This window comes from Electrophorus electricus, chromosome 21 (genome assembly GCF_013358815.1).
Source record: "Electrophorus electricus isolate fEleEle1 chromosome 21, fEleEle1.pri, whole genome shotgun sequence".
In the NCBI taxonomy this organism is placed as follows: Eukaryota; Metazoa; Chordata; class Actinopteri; order Gymnotiformes; family Gymnotidae; genus Electrophorus; species Electrophorus electricus.
The window spans coordinates 3995162-4022228 of record NC_049555.1 but is presented as its reverse complement, the minus strand read 5'-3'; the positions used below and the strand labels follow the sequence as shown (position 1 = coordinate 4022228).

General features: G+C 39.1%; 2 protein-coding genes and 1 long non-coding RNA gene across 3 annotated transcripts; 2 read left to right on the top strand and 1 right to left on the bottom strand.

Annotated features, from left to right (window-relative positions):
* Window positions 1–12239: 12239 nt before the first annotated feature.
* Window positions 12240–15699, top strand: LOC113568534 (CD276 antigen homolog). Its single transcript, XM_026996736.2, has 4 exons — window positions 12240–12406; window positions 14482–14522; window positions 14681–15004; window positions 15426–15699. The coding sequence occupies exons 1-4, from the start codon at window positions 12369–12371 to the stop codon at window positions 15539–15541; spliced, it is 519 nt and encodes a 172-aa protein (XP_026852537.2). The 5' UTR covers window positions 12240–12368; the 3' UTR covers window positions 15542–15699.
* A 2501-nt stretch (window positions 15700–18200) lies between these two features.
* On the top strand, window positions 18201–20534 carry LOC118240453. Its single transcript, XR_004775421.1, has 2 exons — window positions 18201–18285; window positions 20357–20534. It is a non-coding gene; the product is annotated as an uncharacterized LOC118240453 (long non-coding RNA).
* Window positions 20535–21492: 958 nt separating this feature from the next.
* LOC113582815 lies at window positions 21493–25333 on the bottom strand. Its single transcript, XM_035521004.1, has 5 exons — window positions 25167–25333; window positions 23990–24334; window positions 23379–23513; window positions 22827–22921; window positions 21493–21898 (listed from the first exon to the last, which is right to left on the bottom strand). The coding sequence occupies exons 1-5, from the start codon at window positions 25216–25218 to the stop codon at window positions 21800–21802; spliced, it is 726 nt and encodes a 241-aa protein (XP_035376897.1). The 5' UTR covers window positions 25219–25333; the 3' UTR covers window positions 21493–21799.
* Window positions 25334–27067: the final 1734 nt, after the last annotated feature.

Genomic DNA, 27067 nt, shown 5'->3' with positions numbered 1-27067 from the left:
GTTACGATTGGATATAGCTAGCTACAAATTACATTTCTTTGGTAATGGAATGGGATACAAAATATATCGGGAGCTACATTAACCCTTATCTTCTAAGATAGTTTCTTAGACGAAACCGGTAGTCAGTGTCTGAGGGTTATTTCTGGTAGTTAGTTTCTTAGAGTTCTAAAATACTAGCCAGATTGGACAGGCCCCTGCCTAATGTTATGCTGAATTAGCTAGCTAACTGACTGGTGGACTATATAAAAGCAAAACTGTAAAGGCAATATATTCTTATGATGTAAACAGTCCATTCAGAATTTAGCTAGCTATAGGTTGGCTAGTTTCAGTTTTTTTATCTTATGCGATTTCTAGCTAATGGATCTGCTGTCTCACCTTAGGATGTTTTTAACCGATGGATACCTGCTACCCATGATGTATATTATCAAAATATAATCAAAACCCCACTAGTAATACCGATATAACGGTAATGAACTGGGAGTAGTCGCGTTAGCTTTACGACCCCTTAAGGACTCGGAGTTCAGTCTCTATATCCGCTGTTTGCCGCCCTTGATGACATCATCTTCCATGGCCCAACGTATAAACCATGATACAGTAATACCCTTAAAATTCCCGGGGTTCAAGTTTCTAGACCGCCTGCAAATTTTGGACAGACAACTAACAAAGGCCTATAAAGACCTATCTTCATATGTTAAACCCTAAATATGTCCCCAAAGCACTTCAAGTTAATTTAGAAATTGATGTTACAATTTACATCACCCTTTAAAACTGTATAGGTTAAAGTAGGTGATTCCTCTGGCCGATTCCATCCTAATGATGTATTTGTTCCTAACGTTGGATACATTTTTAGTAGTTTCACGGAAACTTGATGAAACGGTACGCCTAATAGCCGCTTCGTTCAAAGCTAACATGCTACACGATACACTTGACACAACAAGGTCGTGAGATGTGATAAACTGGGAATTTTAAGTGTTAGGTTCCAAGGAAAAAATACGCGAGTTTGTGATACCCCAGATTCAGAAGCACGAATTTTCGGGGTATTACTGTAGATGGATAGATACACTGCCTGGCCCCCAAAAAAGGTCACCACGTGGATTTAACTAAGCAAATAGGTAAGAGCCTCCCATTGGATAATTACTGCATGGGTGATTATGTTTCAGCTGGCAACAAGTTCTTTAACTCTAATTGATGCAGTGAGGAGCTTCTCATTTGTTAAATAACCATGCTGAAAGACACATCCTGTGGTCCTGGAAAAGATGTTACTCTGTTTCAGAAGAGTCAAATTATTGGTGTGCATCAAGCAGAGAAAACTTCTAAGGAGATTGCTGAAACTACTATGCATTATTAAAAAGTGGAAGGACAGTGGGGAAACATCATCTTTGAGGAAGGAATGGAATGTGGTTGGAAAAAAATCGTGAATGATCATGATCGACGATCACTTAAATGTGTGGTGAAATCAGATTGTAGAAAAACAACAGTAGAACTCAGGGATAGGTTTAATGGTGAAAGTAAGAGCATTTCCACATGCAATTGCGAAGGGAACTCAAGGGATTGGGACTAAACAGCTGTGTAGCCTTAACAAAACCGCTTCTGGTTGCAGTAAACGTTTTGGGGAGGCGAAAGTCTACGTCATTGAGTATCTGTTGTTCAGTGGAACACCCAGGTCTAGCTAGCTAACGACTCTGGCTCTTTACCTTTCTATCTGTATTACTAAAGGGCTTTTGATTATATTTTGATAACCTTGTACATCATGAGCAATAGATACGCATCCGATAAAACCATACTGAGGTGAGACACCCTTTATGTCAAGGACAGTATTGCTGTCATTCTGTCGCCAAAAGATTCCTGCATCACCTCTTTGGAGTGTATTATCATTGCTTGAACATGGCAAAATCACAGTTCCGCCTGTATAAGCAACAACAGGGACACTAAAAGAAACACACACACACACACACACAGTCAAAAGTGCATGTGCACAAACCCCCTGCTGTTTAAAAAATGGTTACTATTTTCTTAGTGGGATGTGGTAAGCAGTCACCTCTGTGTATCAGCAACAAGAACACAAAGTAGAAACACCCTCTGTTAAAAAAGTAAGAAAAACAATTAAAAACAGAATAATATTTAAAAAAAAACCCTGCAAGTTTGTATTAACAACAGTTTTTTTTGTGTGTGTGAAATGTGCTTATATAGTAAATACTTATGAAGTAGCATAAACGTTTTCTCTCATAAATTGTAGATTACTGAACATGCACAATAGTCCTTCAAATCTGATCCTTGCTAACAACCTGTAAGTAATTTTTGATTTTCCAAGCATAGAACCACATGCAACTCAAACTACTGATGGATGAGAAGTTAAGATTCCGATGCTTCCAGACAGTGTGAACTGCATGATCCAATTAGTATACTAAACAAATGGTGAACAGGACCAGCTGACCATATCTTTGAATTAAGATGACAAGATGTAAGAAGACTTAAATGAATTTGAAAAAGCTCATTACTGGTGCACAGATGCACAAGCTTCCAACTAGGACTAAGACCTAGCTAGTGTTTCAACAGAAATCATGACTAAAATGCCATGGGCATTTAGGTCTAAAGTGATCTGCCTACATCAGCAAGGACTGTCCTTTAACAACAGAGAGTGATATAGTAAAACCACAGCGCATAAACCCCTTAAATACACACAAGTGATCTGCACTGGAATACGGAAAATAATGTGATCAAGTGAGTCATCCTCATCTATATTTTTAACAGGTTGGCAGGTGAATATGCAACACCAAGAAAATGGCCTGAATACTTGACTGCTACAGTGAGGGGGTCCAATGGAGCTGTTTAAGTGCCCAGCAGGGCTAAGGTCCATTCATCCCACTTGCAAATCCACACAAAGTTATTGTGATGACCTTTACCCTGATAACACATTCCTTTTCTGATGGGATCCATCTGCCAGGATGACTATGCCAATATCAACAGGGCATGAATGGTCATTAAATAGTTTGACAAATATGTTAATGCTGTAAATCAGATCCGGTAACCTTCAGTCACCAGATCTCGACACAACTGAGCACCTACAGGAGATTTTGGGCTGACGTAGAGTTCCAGAGACGATATATAATCAATATAATCTATAGAATTTCTAACAAAGTGCAATACGTTGATGTGGCTTCCCAACGCTTTACTAAGAGTAAAGCTTTCTTAAGTGTTGGTCTTATCTGGCTTATTGTCGCCTGGCTGTACAGTCATAGCCAAAGTTTTGAGACTGACACAAATTTTGGTTTTCACAAAGTTTACTGCCTTTTTCAGCTTTGTATTGACAAATACATCTAGTTTAATATTTACAGTGTTAACTCTTCTTTTTTAAGACTTCTGCAATTCACTTTGACATGCTGGATATCAACTTCTGGGCAAAATCTTGACCAATGGCAACCCAGTCTTGTTTAATCAGTGCTTAGAGTTAATCATAGTTTCTTTGTTTGTGTTTGTCCACCCTCTTTTTGAGAAGTGACTACAGGTTCTCAATGGGATCTAGATCTGTGGAGTTTCCTGGCCATGGACCCAAAATTTCAATGTTTTGTTCACTGAGCCACTTGGTTATCACTTTTGGTCCATCATGCTGGAAAAAGCATTGTTCATCACCAAATTGCTCCTGGATCATTTACAAACCATTGGGAGAAGCTGCTTTTGGAGGATGTTTTGATACCATTCCTTATTCATGGCAGTGTTCTTAGGCAAAATTTTCAGTCTGTCCTTGATGTTTTCTTGGAGAGAAGTGGCTTCTTTGCTGCCCTTCTTGACACCAAGCCATCCTCCAAAAGCCTTCACCTCACTGTGCGTGCACTGTACACTACACCTCCCTTCTGCCATTCCTGTGCAAACTCTGCATGGGTGGTGACCCGATCCCATAGCTACATCCTCTTTAGGAGATGGTCTTGGTGTTTTGGAGATGGTCTCGGGTGCCTTGTCCTCGTTAACACTTTCTTCTGAGCTAACAAGATCACTGAAATGCAGTGGCTGGAATGCAGTCATTTTTGTGATTTAGTTCATTTTCATGGTAAGAAATGACTTTGCAATTAATTGGAATTCATCTGATCACTCTTCACAATGCAAATTGCTACCATAAAAACCTTAGCAGCAAACTTTGTGAAAACCAAAATTTGTGCTAATTTTGGCCACAACTGTAGTGCAGCCAGAAGACTAGCTGTAAAACTAACATATAAATAATGACTATGCTAGAAACTCATCTGTGCATGTTATTCTTTCAGAATTTGCACAATAGCCTATGAATGGGGTAAATATTTCTCTCAGTTTAGGGTATGGCCTTCCATTCCCGCTGTCAGATAGGGCACACTCACACCCTAAGCACACACATGCAGAAACCGGCTCTACTTGCTCTTTGCGCACACTGTGGAAAAGCATGTAGCTGATTTATCAACCTGCATATTGCATCCAACACCCTTCTTGTGCAACCTCTTTCAACAGCCAATGTTGGTTAAGACACACCTAATTATGACTAGTTATCCAATACAGTTCCTTCAAATACAGCACATAATGGAACAATTATTAGCAACTGAACTTTCGCCCTAACCGATGCTACAAAATGCGGCCCGCTCCAAAATCAGCAGTTGCCTAGAAGTATATTGTTATCGCGTACCGTTAACATCAGGCACAACGTTACGATTGGATATAGCTAGCTACAAATTACATTTCTTTGGTAATGGAATGGGATACAAAATATATCGGGAGCTACATTAACCCTTATCTTCTAAGATAGTTTCTTAGACGAAACCGGTAGTCAGTGTCTGAGGGTTATTTCTGGTAGTTAGTTTCTTAGAGTTCTAAAATACTAGCCAGATTGGACAGGCCCCTGCCTAATGTTATGCTGAATTAGCTAGCTAACTGACTGGTGGACTATATAAAAGCAAAACTGTAAAGGCAATATATTCTTATGATGTAAACAGTCCATTCAGAATTTAGCTAGCTATAGGTTGGCTAGTTTCAGTTTTTTTATCTTATGCGATTTCTAGCTAATGGATCTGCTGTCTCACCTTAGGATGTTTTTAACCGATGGATACCTGCTACCCATGATGTATATTATCAAAATATAATCAAAACCCCACTAGTAATACCGATATAACGGTAATGAACTGGGAGTAGTCGCGTTAGCTTTACGACCCCTTAAGGACTCGGAGTTCAGTCTCTATATCCGCTGTTTGCCGCCCTTGATGACATCATCTTCCATGGCCCAACGTATAAACCATGATACAGTAATACCCTTAAAATTCCCGGGGTTCAAGTTTCTAGACCGCCTGCAAATTTTGGACAGACAACTAACAAAGGCCTATAAAGACCTATCTTCATATGTTAAACCCTAAATATGTCCCCAAAGCACTTCAAGTTAATTTAGAAATTGATGTTACAATTTACATCACCCTTTAAAACTGTATAGGTTAAAGTAGGTGATTCCTCTGGCCGATTCCATCCTAATGATGTATTTGTTCCTAACGTTGGATACATTTTTAGTAGTTTCACGGAAACTTGATGAAACGGTACGCCTAATAGCCGCTTCGTTCAAAGCTAACATGCTACACGATACACTTGACACAACAAGGTCGTGAGATGTGATAAACTGGGAATTTTAAGTGTTAGGTTCCAAGGAAAAAATACGCGAGTTTGTGATACCCCAGATTCAGAAGCACGAATTTTCGGGGTATTACTGTAGATGGATAGATACACTGCCTGGCCCCCAAAAAAGGTCACCACGTGGATTTAACTAAGCAAATAGGTAAGAGCCTCCCATTGGATAATTACTGCATGGGTGATTATGTTTCAGCTGGCAACAAGTTCTTTAACTCTAATTGATGCAGTGAGGAGCTTCTCATTTGTTAAATAACCATGCTGAAAGACACATCCTGTGGTCCTGGAAAAGATGTTACTCTGTTTCAGAAGGGTCAAATTATTGGTGTGCATGAAGCAGAGAAAACTTCTAAGGAGATTGCTGAAACTACTATGCATTATTAAAAAGTGGAAGGACAGTGGGGAAACATCATCTTTGAGGAAGGAATGGAATGTGGTTGGAAAAAAATCGTGAATGATCATGATCGACGATCACTTAAATGTGTGGTGAAATCAGATTGTAGAAAAACAACAGTAGAACTCAGGGATAGGTTTAATGGTGAAAGTAAGAGCATTTCCACATGCAATTGCGAAGGGAACTCAAGGGATTGGGACTAAACAGCTGTGTAGCCTTAACAAAACCGCTTCTGGTTGCAGTAAACGTTTTGGGGAGGCGAAAGTCTACGTCATTGAGTATCTGTTGTTCAGTGGAACACCCAGGTCTAGCTAGCTAACGACTCTGGCTCTTTACCTTTCTATCTGTATTACTAAAGGGCTTTTGATTATATTTTGATAACCTTGTACATCATGAGCAATAGATACGCATCCGATAAAACCATACTGAGGTGAGACACCCTTTATGTCAAGGACAGTATTGCTGTCATTCTGTCGCCAAAAGATTCCTGCATCACCTCTTTGGAGTGTATTATCATTGCTTGAACATGGCAAAATCACAGTTCCGCCTGTATAAGCAACAACAGGGACACTAAAAGAAACACACACACACACACACACACAGTCAAAAGTGCATGTGCACAAACCCCCTGCTGTTTAAAAAATGGTTACTATTTTCTTAGTGGGATGTGGTAAGCAGTCACCTCTGTGTATCAGCAACAAGAACACAAAGTAGAAACACCCTCTGTTAAAAAAGTAAGAAAAACAATTAAAAACAGAATAATATTTAAAAAAAAACCCTGCAAGTTTGTATTAACAACAGTTTTTTTTGTGTGTGTGAAATGTGCTTATATAGTAAATACTTATGAAGTAGCATAAACGTTTTCTCTCATAAATTGTAGATTACTGAACATGCACAATAGTCCTTCAAATCTGATCCTTGCTAACAACCTGTAAGTAATTTTTGATTTTCCAAGCATAGAACCACATGCAACTCAAACTACTGCTGGATGAGAAGTTAAGATTCCGATGCTTCCAGACAGGGTGAACTGCATGATCCAATTAGTATACTAAACAAATGCTGAACAGGACCAGCTGACCATATCTTTGAATTAAGATGACAAGATGTAAGAAGACTTAAATGAATTTGAAAGAGCTCATTACTGGTGCACAGATGCACAAGCTTCCATCTAGGACTAAGACCTAGCTAGTGTTTCAACAGAAATCATGACTAAAATGCCATGGGCATTTAGGTCTAAAGTGATCTGCCTACATCAGCAAAGACTGTCCTTCAACAACAGAGAGTGATATAGTAAAACCACAGTGCATAAACCCCTTAAATACACACAAGTGATCTGCACTGGAATACGGAAAATAATGTGATCAAGTGAGTCATCCTCATCTATATTTTCAACAAGTTGGCAGGTGAATATGCAACACCAAGAAAATGGCCTGAATACTTGACTGCTAGAGTGAGGGGGTCCAATGGAGCTGTTTAAGTGCCCAACAGGGCTAAGGTCCATTCATACCACTTGGAAATCCACACAAAGTTATTGTGATGACCTTTACCCTGATAACACATTCCTTTTCTGATGGGATCCATCTGCCAGGATGACTATGCCGATATCAACAAGGCATGAATGATCATTAAATAGTTTGACAAATATGTTAATGCTGTAAATCAGATCCGGTAACCTTCAGTCACCAGATCTCGATACAACTGAGGACCTACAGGAGATTTTGGGCTGACGTACAGTTCCAGAGACGATATATAATCTATATAATCTATAGAATTTCTAACAAAGTGTAATACATTGATGTGGCTTCCCAACGCTTTACTAAGAGTAAAGCTTACTTAAGTGTTGGTCTTATCTGGCTTATTGTCACCTGGCTGTATAGTCATAGCCAAAGTTTTGAGACTGACTCAAATTTTGGTTTTCACAAAGTTTACTGCCTTTTTCAGCTTTGTATTGACAAATACATCTAGTTTAATATTTACAGTGTTAACTCTTCTTTTTTAAGACTTCTGCAATTCACTTTGACATGCTGGATATCAACTTCTGGGCAAAATCTTGACCAATGGCAAACCAGTCTTGTTTAATCAGTGCTTAGAGTTAATCATAGTTTCTTTGTTTGTGTTTGTCCACCCTCTTTTTGAGAAGTGACTACAGGTTCTCAATGGGATTGAGATCTGTGGAGTTTCCTGGCCATGGACCCAAAATTTCAATGTTTTGTTCACTGAGCCACTTGGTTATCACTTTTGGTCCATCATGCTGGAAAAAGCATTGTTCATCACCAAATTTCTCCTGGATCATTTACGGACCATTGGGAGAAGCTGCTTTTGGGGGATGTTTTGATACCATTCCTTATTCATGGCAGTGTTCTTAGGCAAAATTTTCAGTCTGTCCTTGATGTTTTCTTGGAGAGAAGTGGCTTCTTTGCTGCCCTTCTTGACACCAAGCCATCCTCCAAAAGCCTTCACCTCACTGGGTGTGCACTGTACACTACACCTCCCTTCTGCCATTCGTGTGCAAGCTCTGCACTGGTGGTGACCTGATCCCATAGCTACATCCTCTTTAGGAGATGGTCTTGGTGCTTGCTTAACTTTCTTGAGCACCCTGAAGCCTTCTTCACTGCAATTGAACCTTGAAGTTCTTGATGATTTGATAAATGGTTAAATTAAATTGGCTCTTTGCGCACACTGTGGAAAAGCATGTAGCTGATTTATCAACCTGCATATTGCATCCAACTCCCTTCTTGTGCAACTTCCTTCAACAGCCAGTGTTGGAACATGCCTAATTATGACTAGTTATCCAATACTGTTCCTTCAAATACAGCACAGAATGGAACAATCATTAGCAACTGAACTTTCGCCCTAACCGATGCTACAAAATGCGGCCCGTTCCAAAGCCAGCAGTTGCCTAGAAGTATATTGTTATCACGTACCGTTAACGTTAGGCACAACGTTACGATTGGATATAGCTAGCTACAAATTACATTTCTTTGGTAATGGAATGGGATACAAAATATATCGGGAGCTACATTAACCCTTATCTTCTAAGATAGTTTCTTAGACGAAACCGGTAGTCAGTGTCTGAGGGTTATTTCTGGTAGTTAGTTTCTTAGAGTTCTAAAATACTAGCCAGATTGGACAGGCCCCTGCCTAATGTTATGCTGAATTAGCTAGCTAACTGACTGGTGGACTATATAAAAGCAAAACTGTAAAGGCAATATGTTCTTATGATGTAAACAGTCCATTCAGAATTTAGCTAGCTATAGGTTGGCTAGTTTCAGTTTTTTATCTTATGCGATTTCTAGCTAATGGATTTGCTGTCTCACCTTAGGATGTTTTTAACCGATGGATACCTGCTGCCCATGATGTATATCAAAATATAATCAAAACCCCACTAGTAATACCGATATAACGGTAATGAACTGGGAGTAGTGGCGTTAGCTTTACGACCCCTTAAGGACTCGGAGTTCAGTCTCTATATCTGCTGTTTGCCGCCCTTGATGACATCATCTTCCATGGCCCAATGTATAAACCATGATACAGTAATACCCTGAAATTCCCGGGGTTCAAGTTTCTAGACCGCCTGCAAATTTTGGACGGACAACTAACAAAGGCCTATAAAGACCTATCTTCATATGTTAAACCCTAAATATGTCCCCAAAACACTTCAAGTTCATTTAGAAATTGATGTTACAATTTACATCACCCTTTAAAACTGTATAGGTTAAAGTAGGTGATTCCTCTGGCCGATTCCATCCTAATGATGTATTTGTTCCTAACGTTGGATAAATTTTTAATAGTTTCACGGAAACTTGATGAAACTGTACGCCTAATAGCCGCTTCGTTCTTCTGCATGTAGCGTACCGTACTTTCGCACACAAAGCTAACATGCTACACGATACACTTGACACAACAAGGTCGTGAGATGTGATAAACTGGGAATTTTAAGTGTTAGGTTCCAAGGAAAAAATACGTGAGTTTGTGAAACCCCAGATTCAGAAGCACGAATTTTCGGGGTATTACTGTAGATGGATAGATACACTGCCTGGCCCCCAAAAAAGGTCACCACGTGGATTTAACTAAGCAAATAGGTAAGAGCCTCCCATTGGATAATTACTGCATGGGTGATTATGTTTCAGCTGGCAACAAGTTCTTTAACTCTAATTGATGCAGTGAGGAGCTTCTCATTTGTTAAATAACCATGCTGAAAGACACATCCTGTGGTCCTGGAAAAGATGTTACTCTGTTTCAGAAGGGTCAAATTATTGGTGTGCATCAAGCAGAGAAAACTTCTAAGGAGATTGCTGAAACTACTAAAATCGCGTTAAGAACTGTCCAACGCATTATTAAAAAGTAGAAGGACAGTGGGGAAACATCATCTTTGAGGAAGGAATGTGGTTGGAAAAAATTCTTGAATGATCGTGATCGGCGATCACTTAAACGTGTAGTGAAATCAGATTGTAGAAAAACAACAGTAGAACTCAGGGATAGGTTTAATGGTGAAAGTAAGAGCATTTCCACATGCACATTGCGAAGGGAACTCAAGGGATTGGGACTAAACAGCTGTGTAGCCTTAAGAAAACCACTTGTCAGTGAGGCTAACCGGCAAAAATGGCTTCAATTTGCTAGGGAGCATAAAGATTTGACTCTGGAGCAATGGAAGAAAGTCATGTGATCTGATGAGTCCAGATTTACCCTGTTCCAGAGTGATGGGTGCATCAAGGTAAGAAGTGAGGTGGCTGAAGTGATGCACCCATCATGCCCAGTGCCTACCGTACAAGCCTGTGGGGGCAGTGCTATGATCTGGGGATGCTGCAGTTGGTCCGGTCTAGGCTCAGCAACATTATGTGCCCAAAGATTGAGGTCAGCTGACTACCTGAATATACTGAACGACCAGGTTATTCCATCAATGTATTTTTTTCTTCCCTGATGGCACGGGCATATTCCAAGATGACAATGCCAGGATTCACTAGGCTCAAATTGTGAAAGAGTGGTTCAGGGAGCATGAGACATCATTTTCACACATGGTTTGGCCACCACAGAGTCCAGACCTGAACCCCATTGAGAATCTTTGGGATGTGCTGAAGACACTGCGCAGTGGTCCAAATCTCCCATCATCAATACAATATCTGGGGGGGGAGTAATGCAACTCTGGACAGAAATAAATGTTGTGACATTGCAAAAGCTTGTGGAAATGATGCCACAGTGACTGCATGCCGTAATCAAAGCTAAAGGCGTTCCAACAAATTATTAGTGTGTGTGACCTTTTTTTTTTTGGCCAGGCAGTGTAGCTTCAACGCTGTCATTGCTCAGTACAAGGCCATGAAATGCAGTTAGCATCTACCAGAATGTGCAAAACAGAAGAGTGCCAGAATGTGCCTAAGTATATAACTATGGCATTATATATAAAATATATATAAAAATTGTTTGTATGTCTGTAGATGTATGTATATATGTATGTGTGCGCGTGTGTGCCCTACAGCACAGGGTTAAACTGGTTAAACTCCACTAAAATGAACTTTGCAGTGTCTCCAAACCATCAATCATACCTGAAATAACATGCTTACATTCCTAACAAGTTTGACAGAGCTCATTAAAAATTATGATAAATATGTGATTTATGTCTGAATGATGTAATTAAAAACACTACAAGTGGAACAAAATTACAAAATGAAACTTCAGTTACCTAATCGAACCTAATTACCACAGAGTGGGCACAGAGACGCAGAGCTCAGTGGAAAAACCAAGAGGAGGAATATGCTTTTGTCTGATCGCTGATGTAAAGACATCACAGTCCTTTTAAAATCATGCACTCCTCATCTAGAATAATATTCATTAACTGCAAACCATTTGTTCTACTTTCATGAATTTTATTTTATTTTGCTTGGCAATAACATTCCACCAGACATGCACACGAAAAACATGCAGAAACTGTTCTTGGATCAGATAATGAATGGACTCACTGCTGAATGGACTCACTGCTCATCATTCAGAGAGATTTTAACTATAGATGCACCAATATTAAATTTTTTGGACCAATATTTTGACCGATAATTAGCACCTTGCTGTGGCAGATACCGATATTAATAACCGATCATTTCACCTTTTATGCATTTTAAAGCAATTTCAAACTATATATAGCTATGTCATTTACGTTTATAGCATTTAGGTAATGACTTACAATTATACGCACATCCGGTTGCGGTAAACGTTTTGGGGAGGCGAAAGTCTACGTCATTGAGTATCTGTTGTTCAGTGGAACACCCAGGTCTAGCTAGCTAACGACTCTGGCTCTTTACCTTTCTATCTGTATTACTAAAGGGCTTTTGATTATATTTTGATAACTTTGTACATCATGAGCAATAGATACGCATCCGATAAAACCATACTGAGGTGAGACACACAATTTGCGAGCCATGTTTTCTAGAAATTGCTTGAAGTAGAAAACTGAAAAACTAGCTAAGCTATATCTAGCTAAATTCTGAATGGATTGTTTACATAATAAGAATATATTGACTTTACAATTTTGTTTTTACATAGTCCACCAGTCAACTAGCTAGCTAGGTTAGCATAACTAGCCACACCCTTAGTCAGTGGCCTGTCCAATCTAACTAGTTTTTGAGAACCCTCAGAAACTAGGTTAACCACCAGGGCATCTGCTGTTGAAAGATGAGGGTTAATGTAGCTTGAGAAGTTTTGTATCCCATTCCATTACCAAAGAAATTTAATTTGTAGCTAGCTATATCCAAACGTAATGTTGTGCCTAACGTTGAAGGTACACGACAACAAAATGCTTCTAGCGACCCGTTCCAATGCTAGCAGCTGCCATTTTGTAACGTCGATGACTGCAAAGACTTAGCTATTAATAGGTTGCGTAAGAAGGGTGTTTGTACGGCTAGCAGTTTTAACAGTTATTGAACGGATTTGCATTGAAGATGTATGTAATTAATTTACGACTAGACATAATGCTAATTCAAGATGTCACATTTTGACTAGAAATTGACTAATTTGATTTCGGATTAGTCTAATGTAGTTTTTAGATATCGGGAAATAAGTTATGCATATTTTGAATATGTTGTTAATCATAATTATTCTGACTAGTCAGATGGAATGTAACAGATTTATGTAGCCTATTTTAGCATGAAAACCTGCCCTGTGGTGCAACAAATACACCTTGTTGGTACTATAGGGTTTAATATAAACTTTACACGCTAACTTGCATTTTGAATAGTCAAATTCTAATTCTTATTAGTCACAACTAATTTGTAGATATCTTAAATTGTATTATGGATAGTCAGACGAAACCGTAGTGTACCTATTGCCATAGTGTTTGAAATAATATTCAGGTTGATATTCAAATCACATACATGTTTTTTCCACAGTGTGCACAAAGAGCAAGTGGAACCGGTTTCTGCATGTTTATGCTTAGGGCTTGAGTGTGAGTTTGCCCTGTCTCAGACAGCAGGAATGGAAGGCCAAACCGTAAACCGAGAGAAATTATGACATTCATAGGTTATTGTGCAAATTGTGAAGGTGTAACGTAACATTCATAGAATGTACAGCATTTTCATATTTTTCAATGCATTTAATGACCATTCATGCCCTGTCTATATGGGCACTGTCGTCCTGGGAGTTCCCACCCCATCAGAATAGGAATGTGTCATCAGGATAAAGGTGATCACAATAGCTTTGTGTGGATTCGTGGGTGGAACACCATTTGGCCCCCTCACTGTAGGGGTCAAGCATTCAGGCTTTTGCCTGCCCACATGTCTAAAATGTGGTAGAGGATGACTTGCTAGATCAAATTTTTATATATCTCTCTTCCAGTGCACAGCATTTGTGTATTTGGAATGGGGGATTTGTGCACTGCAATGCTACTATAGCACACACTCTGGTTGTCAATGGACTGTCCTTGCTGATGTAGTCAGATACCTTTTTTTGCTTTGACCAGTCACCTGAAGAACAGTGGTGTCCTTGCACATTAATTACTTCTACCATAGATCTTAATGCCTGTCATTTTAGTCATGGTTTCTGTGGAAACTTGTGCAACTGTGCCCCTGTAATGATCTCTTTCAAAATCATTTGGGTCTTTTTATAACTTGTGATCTTAATTCAAAGTTCTGTTCAGTGGGTCCTGTTTACCATTTGTTTAGTATACTAATTGGATCATGCAGTACACCCTGTCTGGAAGCATCTGAATCTTAACTTCTCATCCATCAGTAGTTTGAGTTGCATGCATTTCTATGCTTGGGAGGAAAAAATGATTTAAAGGTTGTTACCAAGGATGGGAAGTGAAGGACATGTGCATGTTTGGTAATCTACAGTTATTATGTATCTGAGAAGAAATTTTTATGCTACTTTAGAAATATCCACTTTACAAGCAAACGTTTCAAACTGTCTTTAAAAGCAAACTTGCAGGGCTTTTTTATTCTGCTTATTTTTAATTGCTTTTCCCTTATTTTTAACAGAGGCTGTTTCTACTTTTTGTTTTTGTTGCTGATACACAGTGGTGAGTGCTTGCCACACCCCAGTAAGAAAAAATTAAACATCTTTTTGAAAGAGCAGGGAGATATGTGAACATACACTTTTAACTGTGTGTGTGTGTGTGTGTGTGTGTGTGTGTGTGTGTGTGTGTGTGTGTGTGTGTGTGTGAGATTTTTCTTTTAGTGTCCCTGGAGAATGTCCATGTTGTTGCCATTATAGGCAGTACCGTGATTTTGCCATGTTCAAACAATGATAAACATGAATCTACAGTGGTCTTTTGGAGATACAATGACAGTAAAGTTGTGCTTGACATAAATGGTGGCAGTGTCTCTCTTGAGAACCAGGAGGTGGTGTACAGTGGCAGGGTGGACAGTTTCCCAGAGGAGTACATGAAGAAAGGCAACTTCTCCATCAAACTCAGAGATGTGAAGCTCTCTGATGCAGGAACATACTCCTGCTTCATGCCTCAAGTTGGAGTGCACACAAAACTAGATCTGATTGTTAAAGGTGTGTATGTATTGTCTTAATCTCCATATATGCTCTGTAGTTTATTGTAGGTCATTGGTAATGATTAGTGAATTGTGTGCATTGAGTTCTGAGACTGGGAAGGTGCACATTTTTAATCTTCTGGTCTAGTAGGTAGAGACTGCCAAGTTGCCTCCTTTATAAGTGATCTGCAGTTGACCAAAGGGCAGCTGGATTCCTTTAATACAGACTACATGTATAACGCATGTTATCTAGAGTTCATGTCCAAATGAAGATTAGCAAGTGAGAGATGCAGAATGTTTTAAATGTTTGGTGTAAACTGTGCATGTACATTTCTGTGGGCAGAACATACACTGAACTCAGTAACAAGATAACAGCATAGTGCTTTTGGATTAATATTGGAGAATGTTAATATTTTGTCATCCATTTTTGTGTTTAACAGAACGCGAGTCTTCAGATTGGAGTGATCGTGCAGGAAACGGTGATGTCAGAGGAAGGTCCAACAGCGTTTTGCTTTTGTTCACATCTCTGCTGGGATTCATTGTTCTGCACCCTTGAACCTACAAATAGTTTGGATTCTGTGATGAGGATTGTAGATGCAATGATTTACAGAAGCTCATTTGTGTGTACAGACTGTCTGTCGTTCCTAGATCTTCCTAAATTCAAGACACACTACATAGAAATAAAGTGCAGGCTCTGGAATTAATTGAAGAGAAGAGCTGGTCTTGTCTTTATTCTGAGCTCAATGTTACAAACAAGGCATTGTCCGCAGAATGTCTAACAGTCTCAGATGGACACACCTTTCTTCATAACCATTTTAATTTTTTTATTAAAAATTTGGCCAGGTTCCACTATTGTTCTCAAAACCTTACATTATTCAGTGTATGTAAATTGGTATTCAATACTTACACCAACCAGTTCTTGGTACCATTAGGTTCATCCTGGACTACCTCTATTTTTTAAAAAGGCAGTCATATTCTATATCACCAGATATTGGCTGCTCCAGTGATGTCCATATTTTTTTCTTCTGGTGCTAGGTGGGAATTTCCCACCCTTGAACCCAGGCTCCACCCGCGACTCAGGGCCCTAGAGGCCTGTCAAAGAGGCCTCGTAAGGATTTGCACTGAAGCCTTTCCTGCGTGAAACTAGTTTATTCTGGACCATCCCTATTTTTCTGCTTACAATATTATTTTATTACCTCAAGACACAGCTTTATAGATGCTTTATGGTCACAACCTGTAGAGCGGCTCTATATTTAGCCACAGCAAAGACACTCTTCTATTACACTGTCAAATGTGATAAATACTGAATAGATGGGAATTGTACTTTTTAAAAGTGAAGACTGCCTATGCTACCACTCCAGATTGGACAGTCCACCATTACATTTGACTGAAGTTTGCAGAGTGTAAATGTACAATTTAAACCCAGGTTGACCTTAGTATAGCTGTTTAGATGCTTTTGACTGGACAGAAAGTGGGTAGTAATGTGACTTTGACCAGATTTTAACCAAGGTGGTGCCACTGATTTGCATGGTCTGGCCACTCCCACTCCTTGTCAACTTAACAGCTCTAGCCAATAATGGTCACTTTTTTAAGATCATTCATCCAAGTCTTTGCAGTCATCATTCATTTTGTGACACTGCATGCATGGTAACTGAACATGCAGTGTCTGTATTTGCATAAAAATCTGTCAGGAGTAACCTGGTGGAGTGCCTAAGTATATAACTATAAAATATATGTAAAAATTGCTTTTATATATATATATATATATATATATATATATATATATATATATATATATATATATATATATATATATATATATATGTGTGTGTCTGTGTGTGAAGTATAACAAAAATTACAATACAATGTAGGTAGTACGTACAATAGTGTAGGGAATATTTACAGTGTATCTTTACATAGTATGTACAGGATGGATATAAACAGTAGTGTATGATGTACATACACTATCCATTATGGTGAATGCTAAATATAAATGAGTCCAGGGTGCACTGTATAGATGGTGTCGGCGCAGTAGTATTTATCGGTATATTGTAGAGTTAAGTAAAGTGATGGTGAATGGAAAAAAGCTGGACCTGAGCCGACTGGTTCTAGCACGGATGCTCCTGTATCTCCTCCAAGATGGTAGTGTGAGTGTGGTTGAGGTGGAAGGAGTCCCTGATGATGCTGTGTGCTCTTTGCACACAATGCTGGTGGTGAATGTCTCCAATGGCAGGGAGATGTGCACCAATGGTGCGCTGAGCATTCTTCACCACCTTTTGCAGGGCCTTTCTGTCAGCCACATTGGAGCCGCTGTACCACACTGTCACACAGTTGGTTAGAACACTTTCGATGCTACAGCAATAAAAGTTAGTCAGGATCTGAGGAGACAGATGGTCCTTCCTTATTCTCCTCAGGAGATAAAGACGCTGGTACACCTTCTCAACCAGATAAGATGTGTTGAGTGTCCATGAAAGATCCTCAGAGATATGGACGCTCAGGAGCTTGAAGCTGAAAACACGCTCTACTTCTGTTCCATTGATATGAACAGGAGAGGTCTTCCTGTAGTTCACAATGACTTCTTTGGTCTTTTCAGTGTTGAGGGAGAGGTTATTGGTGGAACAGCAGGTTGCCAGATGCTGCATCTTCTCCCTGTAGGCTGTTTCATCATCATCGCTGATGTGTCCGATCACAGTTGTGTCATCTGCAAACTTAATGATGATGTTAGATCTATGTAGAGGCACACGGTCGTAGGTGAACAAGGAGAAGCTGAGGGCTCAACACACAGCCCTGCGGCACGCCAGTGTTCAGAATGAGTCTGGAGGACATGTGACTGCTCAACCTCACAGCCTGGGGTCTGTTGGTTAGGAAGTCCAAAACCCAGTTACACAAAGGGGTACTGACTCCCAGGTCCCAGATCTGTTTGTACAATATGCAAACTGGTGGGTGTCCAGTTATGGTGGATGTGTGGCCTTCAGATGACTAAAAACAAGTTTCTCAAAGCACTTCACCACGATTGGTGTAACGGCGTAAGTCGTTCAGATTTGCTGCAGAAGACCTCTTTGGCACCGGCATGATGGTGGATGTCTTCCAGCATGTTGGAACAGCAGCCTGAGCCAGTGACAGATTGAAGATATCAGAAAGACCTGAGCTAGCTGTTCTGCACATGCTGTGAGGACACATCTTGGAATGCCATCAGGGCCAGCGGCTTTCCATGTGTTTACTCTGCTCAGTACTGAACATATATCCGCAGTGGATAACATGGGAGGTTCACCCTTATGAGGAGGAGGCCCATCTGATGTGGTGAGTTGTCTATTGCTGTGAAAAACGAGCGTAACACTGATTAAGCTCATCCGGGAGTGATGCAATGATAGATGGAAGAGTTGGTGGGGGTGGTTTATAGCCTGTGATGGACTGGATGCCCATCCGCATGCGGCGGGGGTCAGAGCTGTGGAAGTGCTCCTCAATAGATAGTTTGTAGGTGTGTTTGGCTTTCCTATCGCCCCTTTTCAATTTGGCCTTGGCTGAGCTGTAGGCCTCAGCATCCCCATCCTTGAAAGCAACGTCTTGTGCCTTCAGCACTCCTGTATCTAAAATGGTTAAAGCATCCAGATGTGTTTTTGCTACTCCTCCCGAAACCCGAGGACGCATCGGTTGGTGACTGTCCAAAATCGGGTACTACGCACTCTGCACTTATTTGAAATGGTGTTTCATCCTATTCTTATAGTATACTTAATACTACTTTCAAATGAGTGTGCAACATTTTGGACACACTACCATTAGAGCTGAACGCCCAATGACCTTGAAATCTAGTGACGAGAACATTCAAATTGATGATCCGAGGTAAAAACCTTTATACTTAACATAGTACAATGGTTTTTGGGGAAACACACACAAAACGTCTTGCACGATTTTGAAAACGTTGACAACCAAGAACATTTAGCTAGTTAGATGGCTCAGCTCTTCAAATGGTTTGGCTTTCAGCAGCTCTGGCACTATGGTGTTGAAAGCTGAGCTGAAGTTCATAAATAGAACTCTAGCGTAGGTTACAGGATTGTCAAGATCCTTGGACAAGTTTACCACATCAACAGACTTGTTAGCTCTGTATGCAAACTGCAGGGGATCCAGAAGAGGACTTGAGATGGCCTTGAAGTGGGCCAGGTACCAGTCGTTCAAAGACCTTCATGATAAAACAGGTCATATCTACAGGCCTGTTGTAATTGAGTCCAGCAATGTTCATTTTTTGGGGGACTGGAATTATGGTAGATGTTTCGAAGCATGTGGGAGCAGTGCAGAGTTCCAGTGACCATTTGATGATGATTGTGAAAATTGGTGCAGATTGGTCTCAGCTGTGCTTTAGGGTGGATGGAGAAACTAGATCAGGCCCTGGGCATTTTCTTACCTGTCTGCTGTAAAGCCCGTTAAAGTCCTGCTCTTGATGGTGAGATGAGTGGAGGCCAGAGATGTGGGGGAAGTGGGTGGATGACTGGCAGAGAAAGGCTGAAGAGGTGCGACTAACATATTACTTGCCGATTATGGCAGTTTTGAATTCATTGTTATGGATATTGGAAATTTGACCAATAAGTCCAAGCAGAAATTTTAAGCCTGTTTAATTTAGGCCCCATTTGTATATTGCTACAGTTGTAAGAAAGAGGGCTAGTTTTATTTGAAAAGTGCAATTTGTGTTTGGAATTATTTTCACACAAGATTTTTTGTATTTTCCATTTTTGTATTTTGGTATTTACTCATTAAGCAAAGTATGTGATGTTGGTGACTATGTAGTTTTGCAGTTATGTATTGGGGTTTTGTTTTTTTGTTGTTTTTTTTCTGCAGGTTTTACAACCATAGGTTTTCTTATACCTTGACCAGTTCAAGACATAAAATAGCACTAGGTTAGAAAGGTTAGAAAATAAAATCTAATGAAACTATTTTTGCTCTCTTTTCTGTTAAGAGCAACATATGTTTACAATAATTGTGATGTCAGATTTATCTGTGACATGGCTAGGTAAAAATCATGAATGATCCATTTTTGTAGTTTAACATGTTACAACCACTATACTTGATGTAAATAGTTATTGGTTATTGTATTGTATTAGTTGTATTAGTTATTGTAAATATTATTGGTTATTAATATTGGTATTGGCCATAGCAAGGTTCTAATTATGGATTATCATATCAACTGTAAAATTCAATATTTCTGCATCTATTGTTAAAATTTCTCAGAATGATGAGCAGCTCTGCGTCTCTGTGCAGCTGGAAGCCAGTGAGGTGTAGCACGCTGTCCGGGGTCTCTGTAAAACAGACGGCAGATGCAGTTGAAAAGTCTTTGTTGGTTTTGTGAAAACAGAAGTCATTCTTCCATTTCCTTTCCCAGAGATCGCAGACTGGAAGGCAAATAAAGGGGCTGGAAAGCCGTGTCTGAACCTGCGCGTCTCAGCCTTACGAGCGCGCCCGCTCTTCTTCCTGTCTGCTACCTCCTTGCCAAGTCAGTAACTGCTCCCTGCTCCGACTGACGGTTTGATGTACCATGGATGACATTACCAAAAAAAAAACCCCCCACAAAACATACCAGCATCTCACTGTGGCTGCCATCTTCTGCACCATCATGGATTACTTAAAAAGATTTTAATTAATTAATTTAAATAAATAAATAAGTAAATAAATAAATAAAATATAGGTAGTCTTTATCTTAAGTGGTCATTCAGAGTGATATTTTGCATAATTAATGTACTATTTAGCTGCACTGAGAATCGTTTTCTGAATGTTGTGTTTCCATGAGTTTCCATCAGTAATAAACTTGAGAGAGAGAGTGACTAATATAAACAGGGGAGGATGTGATGATTTCATCAGGAACCAGTATACATCCTTTACCAGCTTATCAGTGAACCTCTTAGACTTAGAATAGAACTTAGACTAGAATTTTTTAAAGAACTCACCAGACACAGGCAGAAGGCTTACACATGTAAATGTACAATGTAAATATATTTGCTGACCATATTTTAGCAGAAATTTGGGACCGTTTTTTTTTTAAATTGAAAATCCTCTCATGCTTGCATGATTAATTTGTTTTTGCAGACCTTTTGCAATCTCTGAACCAGGACACTGTAGTCGGTCAATAAGCATTTTACAGAAAGCATAAAAAAACCTGTATTAAACTAATTGGCCACTCTCAATTATTAAGCTATCAGCATCAAACTTTATCAAATTTCATGATGTCAGGATTATTAGTGTAGTATGTTCTAGGGCATATTCCAACTAGAACAAACAAATGCATGTTAGATCAATTTTACAACACAATATTTTGCCGTGAGAAAGATGAAATGCACATGAAACAGTTGATGTGCAAACTCAGAGTAACCACACTTCTGTGGTAGAGTTTATTTCACTCTGCAACATGTTGACCAGAACACAGAGTTGCAAGCTTGTTTGTGTGTGTGATGTGTATAAAATAACTGCATGCATGCATGCGTGTGTGTGTATATATGCGTATGTGCGTGTGTGTGTGTGTGTGTATGTATGTATTTATGTATGTGTGTGCATGTGTGTGTGCCTTACAGCACAGTAACCCTGTCTGTCTGAAATGTGCATGAAACAGCTGATGTGCAGACTCAGAGTAACCACACTTTTGTGATAGAGTTCATTTCACTCTGCTACATGTTGACCAGAACAAAGAGCTGCAAGCTTGTTTGTGTGTGTGGTGCGTATAAAATTACTGCATGCATGTGTGCGTGCGTGCGTGTATATATGTGTGTGTGTGTGTGTGTGTGTGTGTGTGTGTGTGTCTGTGTGTGCGCGTGCGCCTGTATGCGTGTGTGCCCTACAGCCCAGGGTTAAACTGGTTAAACTCCACTAAAATGAAGGTGTTGCTTTTGTAGTTGGTCTGCACTTCTGTCTGTAGCAGCACTGGAAACTGATTCTGTAAAACAGATGAAAAAGTCATTTGAGACCCGTGAACAATTACAGACAAATATAAGAAAGATGTTACAAAGATAAATACAAACACATTTACCATTATTAACATATTGTGTCCAAGTTATAATACATTTGCCATTTAGAAACAATGAATAAGTACATGTTTTAGACAAAGAAAAGGTTCACAAAAATGCAATGACACAGTTGTCACTGCTAGTTTGTTTAAAAAGAAGTATTAATATGTGATTCTGTATTGTTGGAAAGCTAATTTTCCTGAAAGGGATTGAAGAATGATAAAATGTAAGTAAGACTTAATGTCCACGGGGTGATCAGGACCCTGTTGAAAAGGATTTTGAGAAAATCCACCCAGAAGATTTTAAACCGTTACAAAGAGATTATAAACAGTCAGCAAAATTTTTGTTTTAAAGTGTTCAAAATTTGGTGCATGTTTCAGAACAATAATTTACCAGGAAAGGCTTTTTGTTAGAAACTTTTTGGTAACTCTCATGCACAATAAAATGGAAAAAGACACTATTATAAGTGTGAGGTCATGTGGATGGGTCTGGGGCTCGAACCCACAACCTTGGTGTTCTCTCTCTCTGCTCTACCAACACATGCAAAAAATATTAGTCCTTATATGTCTATGTTTAACCAACTGACATGTCATCTTCCTCAACTATTGTACACTAAAAATAAATTTAAAAGACCAACACATCAGCTGCTTATGACATATTATTTGTTTTCATTCATTTATTCTGACATATTGTGGATATTCCACACTGTACTTCCTTTTTAACTTGAAATGATGATTGAAGTATAACTTCACAAGTAATAGCAGAGACGTCCCCTCTACGTAACAACACAGGTGGAGCTAATCAATACGTTACTGTGATGACTGCTGATCATTAGCTGATTAAATACAGTGTATCTACCTGTACAGCACTGAGCGCGTGGTGCTTCTGGAGACGTGAGTTTGGAGGTTGCAGCAGGTGGTTTGGAGACACTTTGCAGTGGCTTACAGTCATACCTGACATGACATGCTTACATTCTTAAAAAGTTCAACAGAGCTCATTAAATATAATGATATGTAATTTAGATATGAATTATTTAAATAAAATCATTACAAATGGATCAAAATTATAAGATGAAACTTCAATTATCTAAGGAATTTGATAAGGTAATGTAGACTTTGTAATTAACAGAGCTCATAAAGGAATATTTTCTTTATGGATTTCTTTATTTATAACTTCCTAACTTAAACTATGACAAAATGAAACTACTGTGTAAGTACAAAAGCTGAAGAGAAACCGTAGACCCAATGATAGAGTGACCTGATCCTTGTTATTCTTTAAGACTAAACTTGCACAAAACCCACCAAACACAAACAGGGCAACAGAATTGGGACGTAGATTCAGTTGAAATACTGTATTTTTATATCATTTGTTATTCAGATTGTTTATCTGGATATATTAAATATAACCCACCTGTGACTACAATGACCAGAACACAGATCAGCAGGCCTGATGTGATGAGGAGGTTTCTCCAGAGACGCATCTCTTCATCTTCATCATGTGTCTCATCCTGGAACTGCTTACACTCACATGTCTGATTCTGATTATCTGGATTAATTTAATCATCATCACCATCATCAAAAATCAGGCAGATGACTCGAGTTTATCATTATACATTTTTGTTTTAATTTTGGTGGAATATTTCTGTAGTTTTTATAAAGTCATGTTAAACGTTCTTTAAACTATTTTTAAAATTTGTCCCTCTTCAGAGTTGCAGTACTGGCACTACTGACAATAACACTAATTGAGTGAATATTGTGTGTTAGATGACAACAATTAGCACTGTGTGTCTTAATGGTGTTTTGTGTTTCCCAGTGACTTAATCTACACTGACATTGTAATAAAAACACAGACTTTATCTTCATTAAATGAATAAACAGTTTCTAAGACCATAATTCATCTTCAAGAAGAAAAAATTTCTGGCTCAGTGTAAATATAATTATCTATAAAATAGTGGAACTAAGGTGACTGTTTAATGGATCAGAAAATACATTTCATGTTCTGATAAGGTTAACTATACTTACCTGCCTTGTGCAGTCTGCTGTGAAGTTTGATGCCATTGCTAATTCTAGGTGGTGTATCTATTTGAATACAATAATAAATTCCTAATTCTTTTAGAGTGATATTTTGTATAAATAAACTACTATTTAGCTGCAGTGAGAATTGTTTGTTTAATGTTGTGCTGTTGTACAATGGAATTGTGATTTTACTTGAGAATGATCGTAATATAAACACAGGAGGATGTGATGGTTTCATAAGGTACCAATATACATCCCTTACAGCAACCTCACAGCGCAGGGTCACATTTTGTCCCAAATCTACCATCTTATCAGTGAAACTCTCTGCAGCTCCACACCACAGCAGGAGACCTAGATAGAGAAACCAACAGCAAACACACACCAGGGAGTTAGACGAAGCAAACAATTATACTAAAAGATGAATTCTAAAACTACACTGTATAAAGGAAATTAGGACACATGAAGACAAGCTAAAAATTCCAACAGCTTTGGCACTGAAGATGGCGCTGAGAGAATAAGCCAGAATGAGCATGACACACTGTGCAAGTCTGACTGGGTACAATGGAGCCGTAAGGAACTCATACACATCTTCTATGTTACTATAATCTAGCAGCAAAACTTCTACTATGTGAGTATAGCGGGGTGTGGTAAGGAGGTGGACGCATGTGCGGAGAAGAGCGAGATTTATTAGGGGCAAATCCAAATTCAGAGTCGTCAGAGCAGTCCAGGGTCATTAAGCCAACACGGAGAGTACGAAGATACATGACACACAAAGCAAGGGCTTGGATATCAAGGGCTAGGAAACACAAACCAAAAGCACGCAAAGGCAGACAGGCTGTAACAAAGACGCTAGGAAGAACTCAGACTAAGAAACACAAAGGGTTTCAAAAAACATCCAGCCATCCAGCCAATACTATGGACCTCGACACAACCAAACAACCGAGACAAAGGCAACAAGACAGGGTTCAAATACATGAACTTAAGACTAGAAACTAGGAACAAATGAAAGTAATGACTGGCCTGGAAAACGAAACTAACAACTAGAACCAAAATAACACACACGACAGAGAAACCACCAAAGCGAGCAGGCACCAACCGTGACGGTGAGTAAACACTAGCTTAACATTTTAATAGAAGCTTAAAATTCCAATAATCAAAGTTTATTTGTAGTGAAAAAACTCACAGAAGAGCCAAATAATCTTCATGTTGGTGCTTGAATGTCCTTCATGAACCATAATGAAGTTCCTGTCCTGCAACCCAATGAGGAAGCACTGCTGCTAAACATAACAGAGAAGCACAGGAACAAACCAGCCACACACTGCAGATGAAGAGAGGATGAAACCTGCTCTGACCACAGGTCTTTTTTCTTTTCACTGTGTAAGAACAGGATGTGGTGACTGTGCTCTTTGGTTGTTTTTTTTCTCCTTGTGCCATGGTATATGTGTTCCCAGCAAACATGTGCTTCATGGATTTCTCCACAGGCAAAACAATGGTTTAGCTAAAAAAAAAAAATCTTTAAAATTAAGGCTGACTTTGAGACACATTGATTGTTTTATTAAACAGAGGTGAAGACCTGTGCATAAACGTTTTATTTCAGCACATCGTAAAAGTTGTAAAATATTAGACATTATTATGAGATTTTGTGTAGGCATTCTCCCATCGTGCTCTCTAGGGATCTGGCAGGTGGAGAAGTTTTGCTTAGATGTTGTCCTGATCTGAGAACAGCTTTAGTTTCACATCAGGCTTTAACCGCAGCAGAAAAAAGAGACACACAGACCCAAAGACAGCAGAACAGATGGATTCTCAGCACATTTCCAACTGGAGGGCATCAATCATCAAAAAGCTGTTGTCATAAATCTGAAATGATAATAACTTATGGATGAGGAGAGTCCCCCCTACTGGAGAACAGGTTACTGCATGAAGCAAGTAGATTACTGAGGTGGGTTAGAGCTACTGTGATGAACGTTGATAAGGGATTCATGTTTAATGACTTCAGCTAATATATTATGAGCTCTGAGCACAACAGCTCCATCCCTGCACCCTTAAAGTTTTAACTGACTGCTATTGCCAGTGTTTTTCCATTGTGATTGCATAGCTGTTTGGGTGGGTGAAACACCTGGACTCAAGAACATTTACATAAAACCTTCAGAGAAGGAACACTCACAAAATTGAATAATAATAAAAAAAGCTTTATTTGTATAGCAGTTTCTAAAACATAGGGCTTTTTGCAAAGAATAGAATATAGGAGTAATAAAGCTTATTAAATCCTGGGCTCTATAATCTCAAGAAGATATTTGCCATAATTAAAAGAAAAGGAAAATAAACTCAAATAGTTTAAATATTTCAATGAGAAATTAAGATATTAAGGAATTCATAAAATAAAATAAACCCTTGATTGAGGGGTAAGGATATACAGTCAGGGCACTTGTGTGAACAGGTGCACAATTAGTGTACAAAGTCTGTATCATAGATTTGTGGGCTGGAGTCAAATCATATTGTACTAGCTCAAATGCAGACTCAAAGATTTTTGACAAGATAATTCAATTAAATAATTCAAATGCATTCATTCTTCTTTACAAAGTACTATAGAAATGAGTGAAAATGGAAAGAGATACAGAAAAATACAGAGAAAAGCCAAATGTTTTCTGGTCTTCTTTTGATGTCCATGTTTCTTAGCTCAGAAATTCTAACATCTGTGGAGCACAAACAAGTCAGGCCATTAGAGATAGTGGGGTGGTGTGTGTGGATAAATTATCTTCCACTAGACAGGAAGCACCCACAATTTCCTCATTTTGAATAGTTATTTTGGCATTTGAAATCAAACTCAATATAATATAATTCAGGGTTACTGAAGAATGACTCCATGTACCTTTCACGATCAGTTCTACTATTGTTTGCTCACTGACATGAGGGATGAAGCAGGAGTACATTCCTGCATCAGAGAGCTTCACATCTCTGAGTCTGATGGAGAAGTTGCCTTTCGTGTACTCCTCTGGGAAACTGTCCACCCTGCCTCTATACACCGCGTCCTGTTCCTCAAGAGAGACTCTGCCGCGCATGATGTCAAACACAGTCTTACTGTCT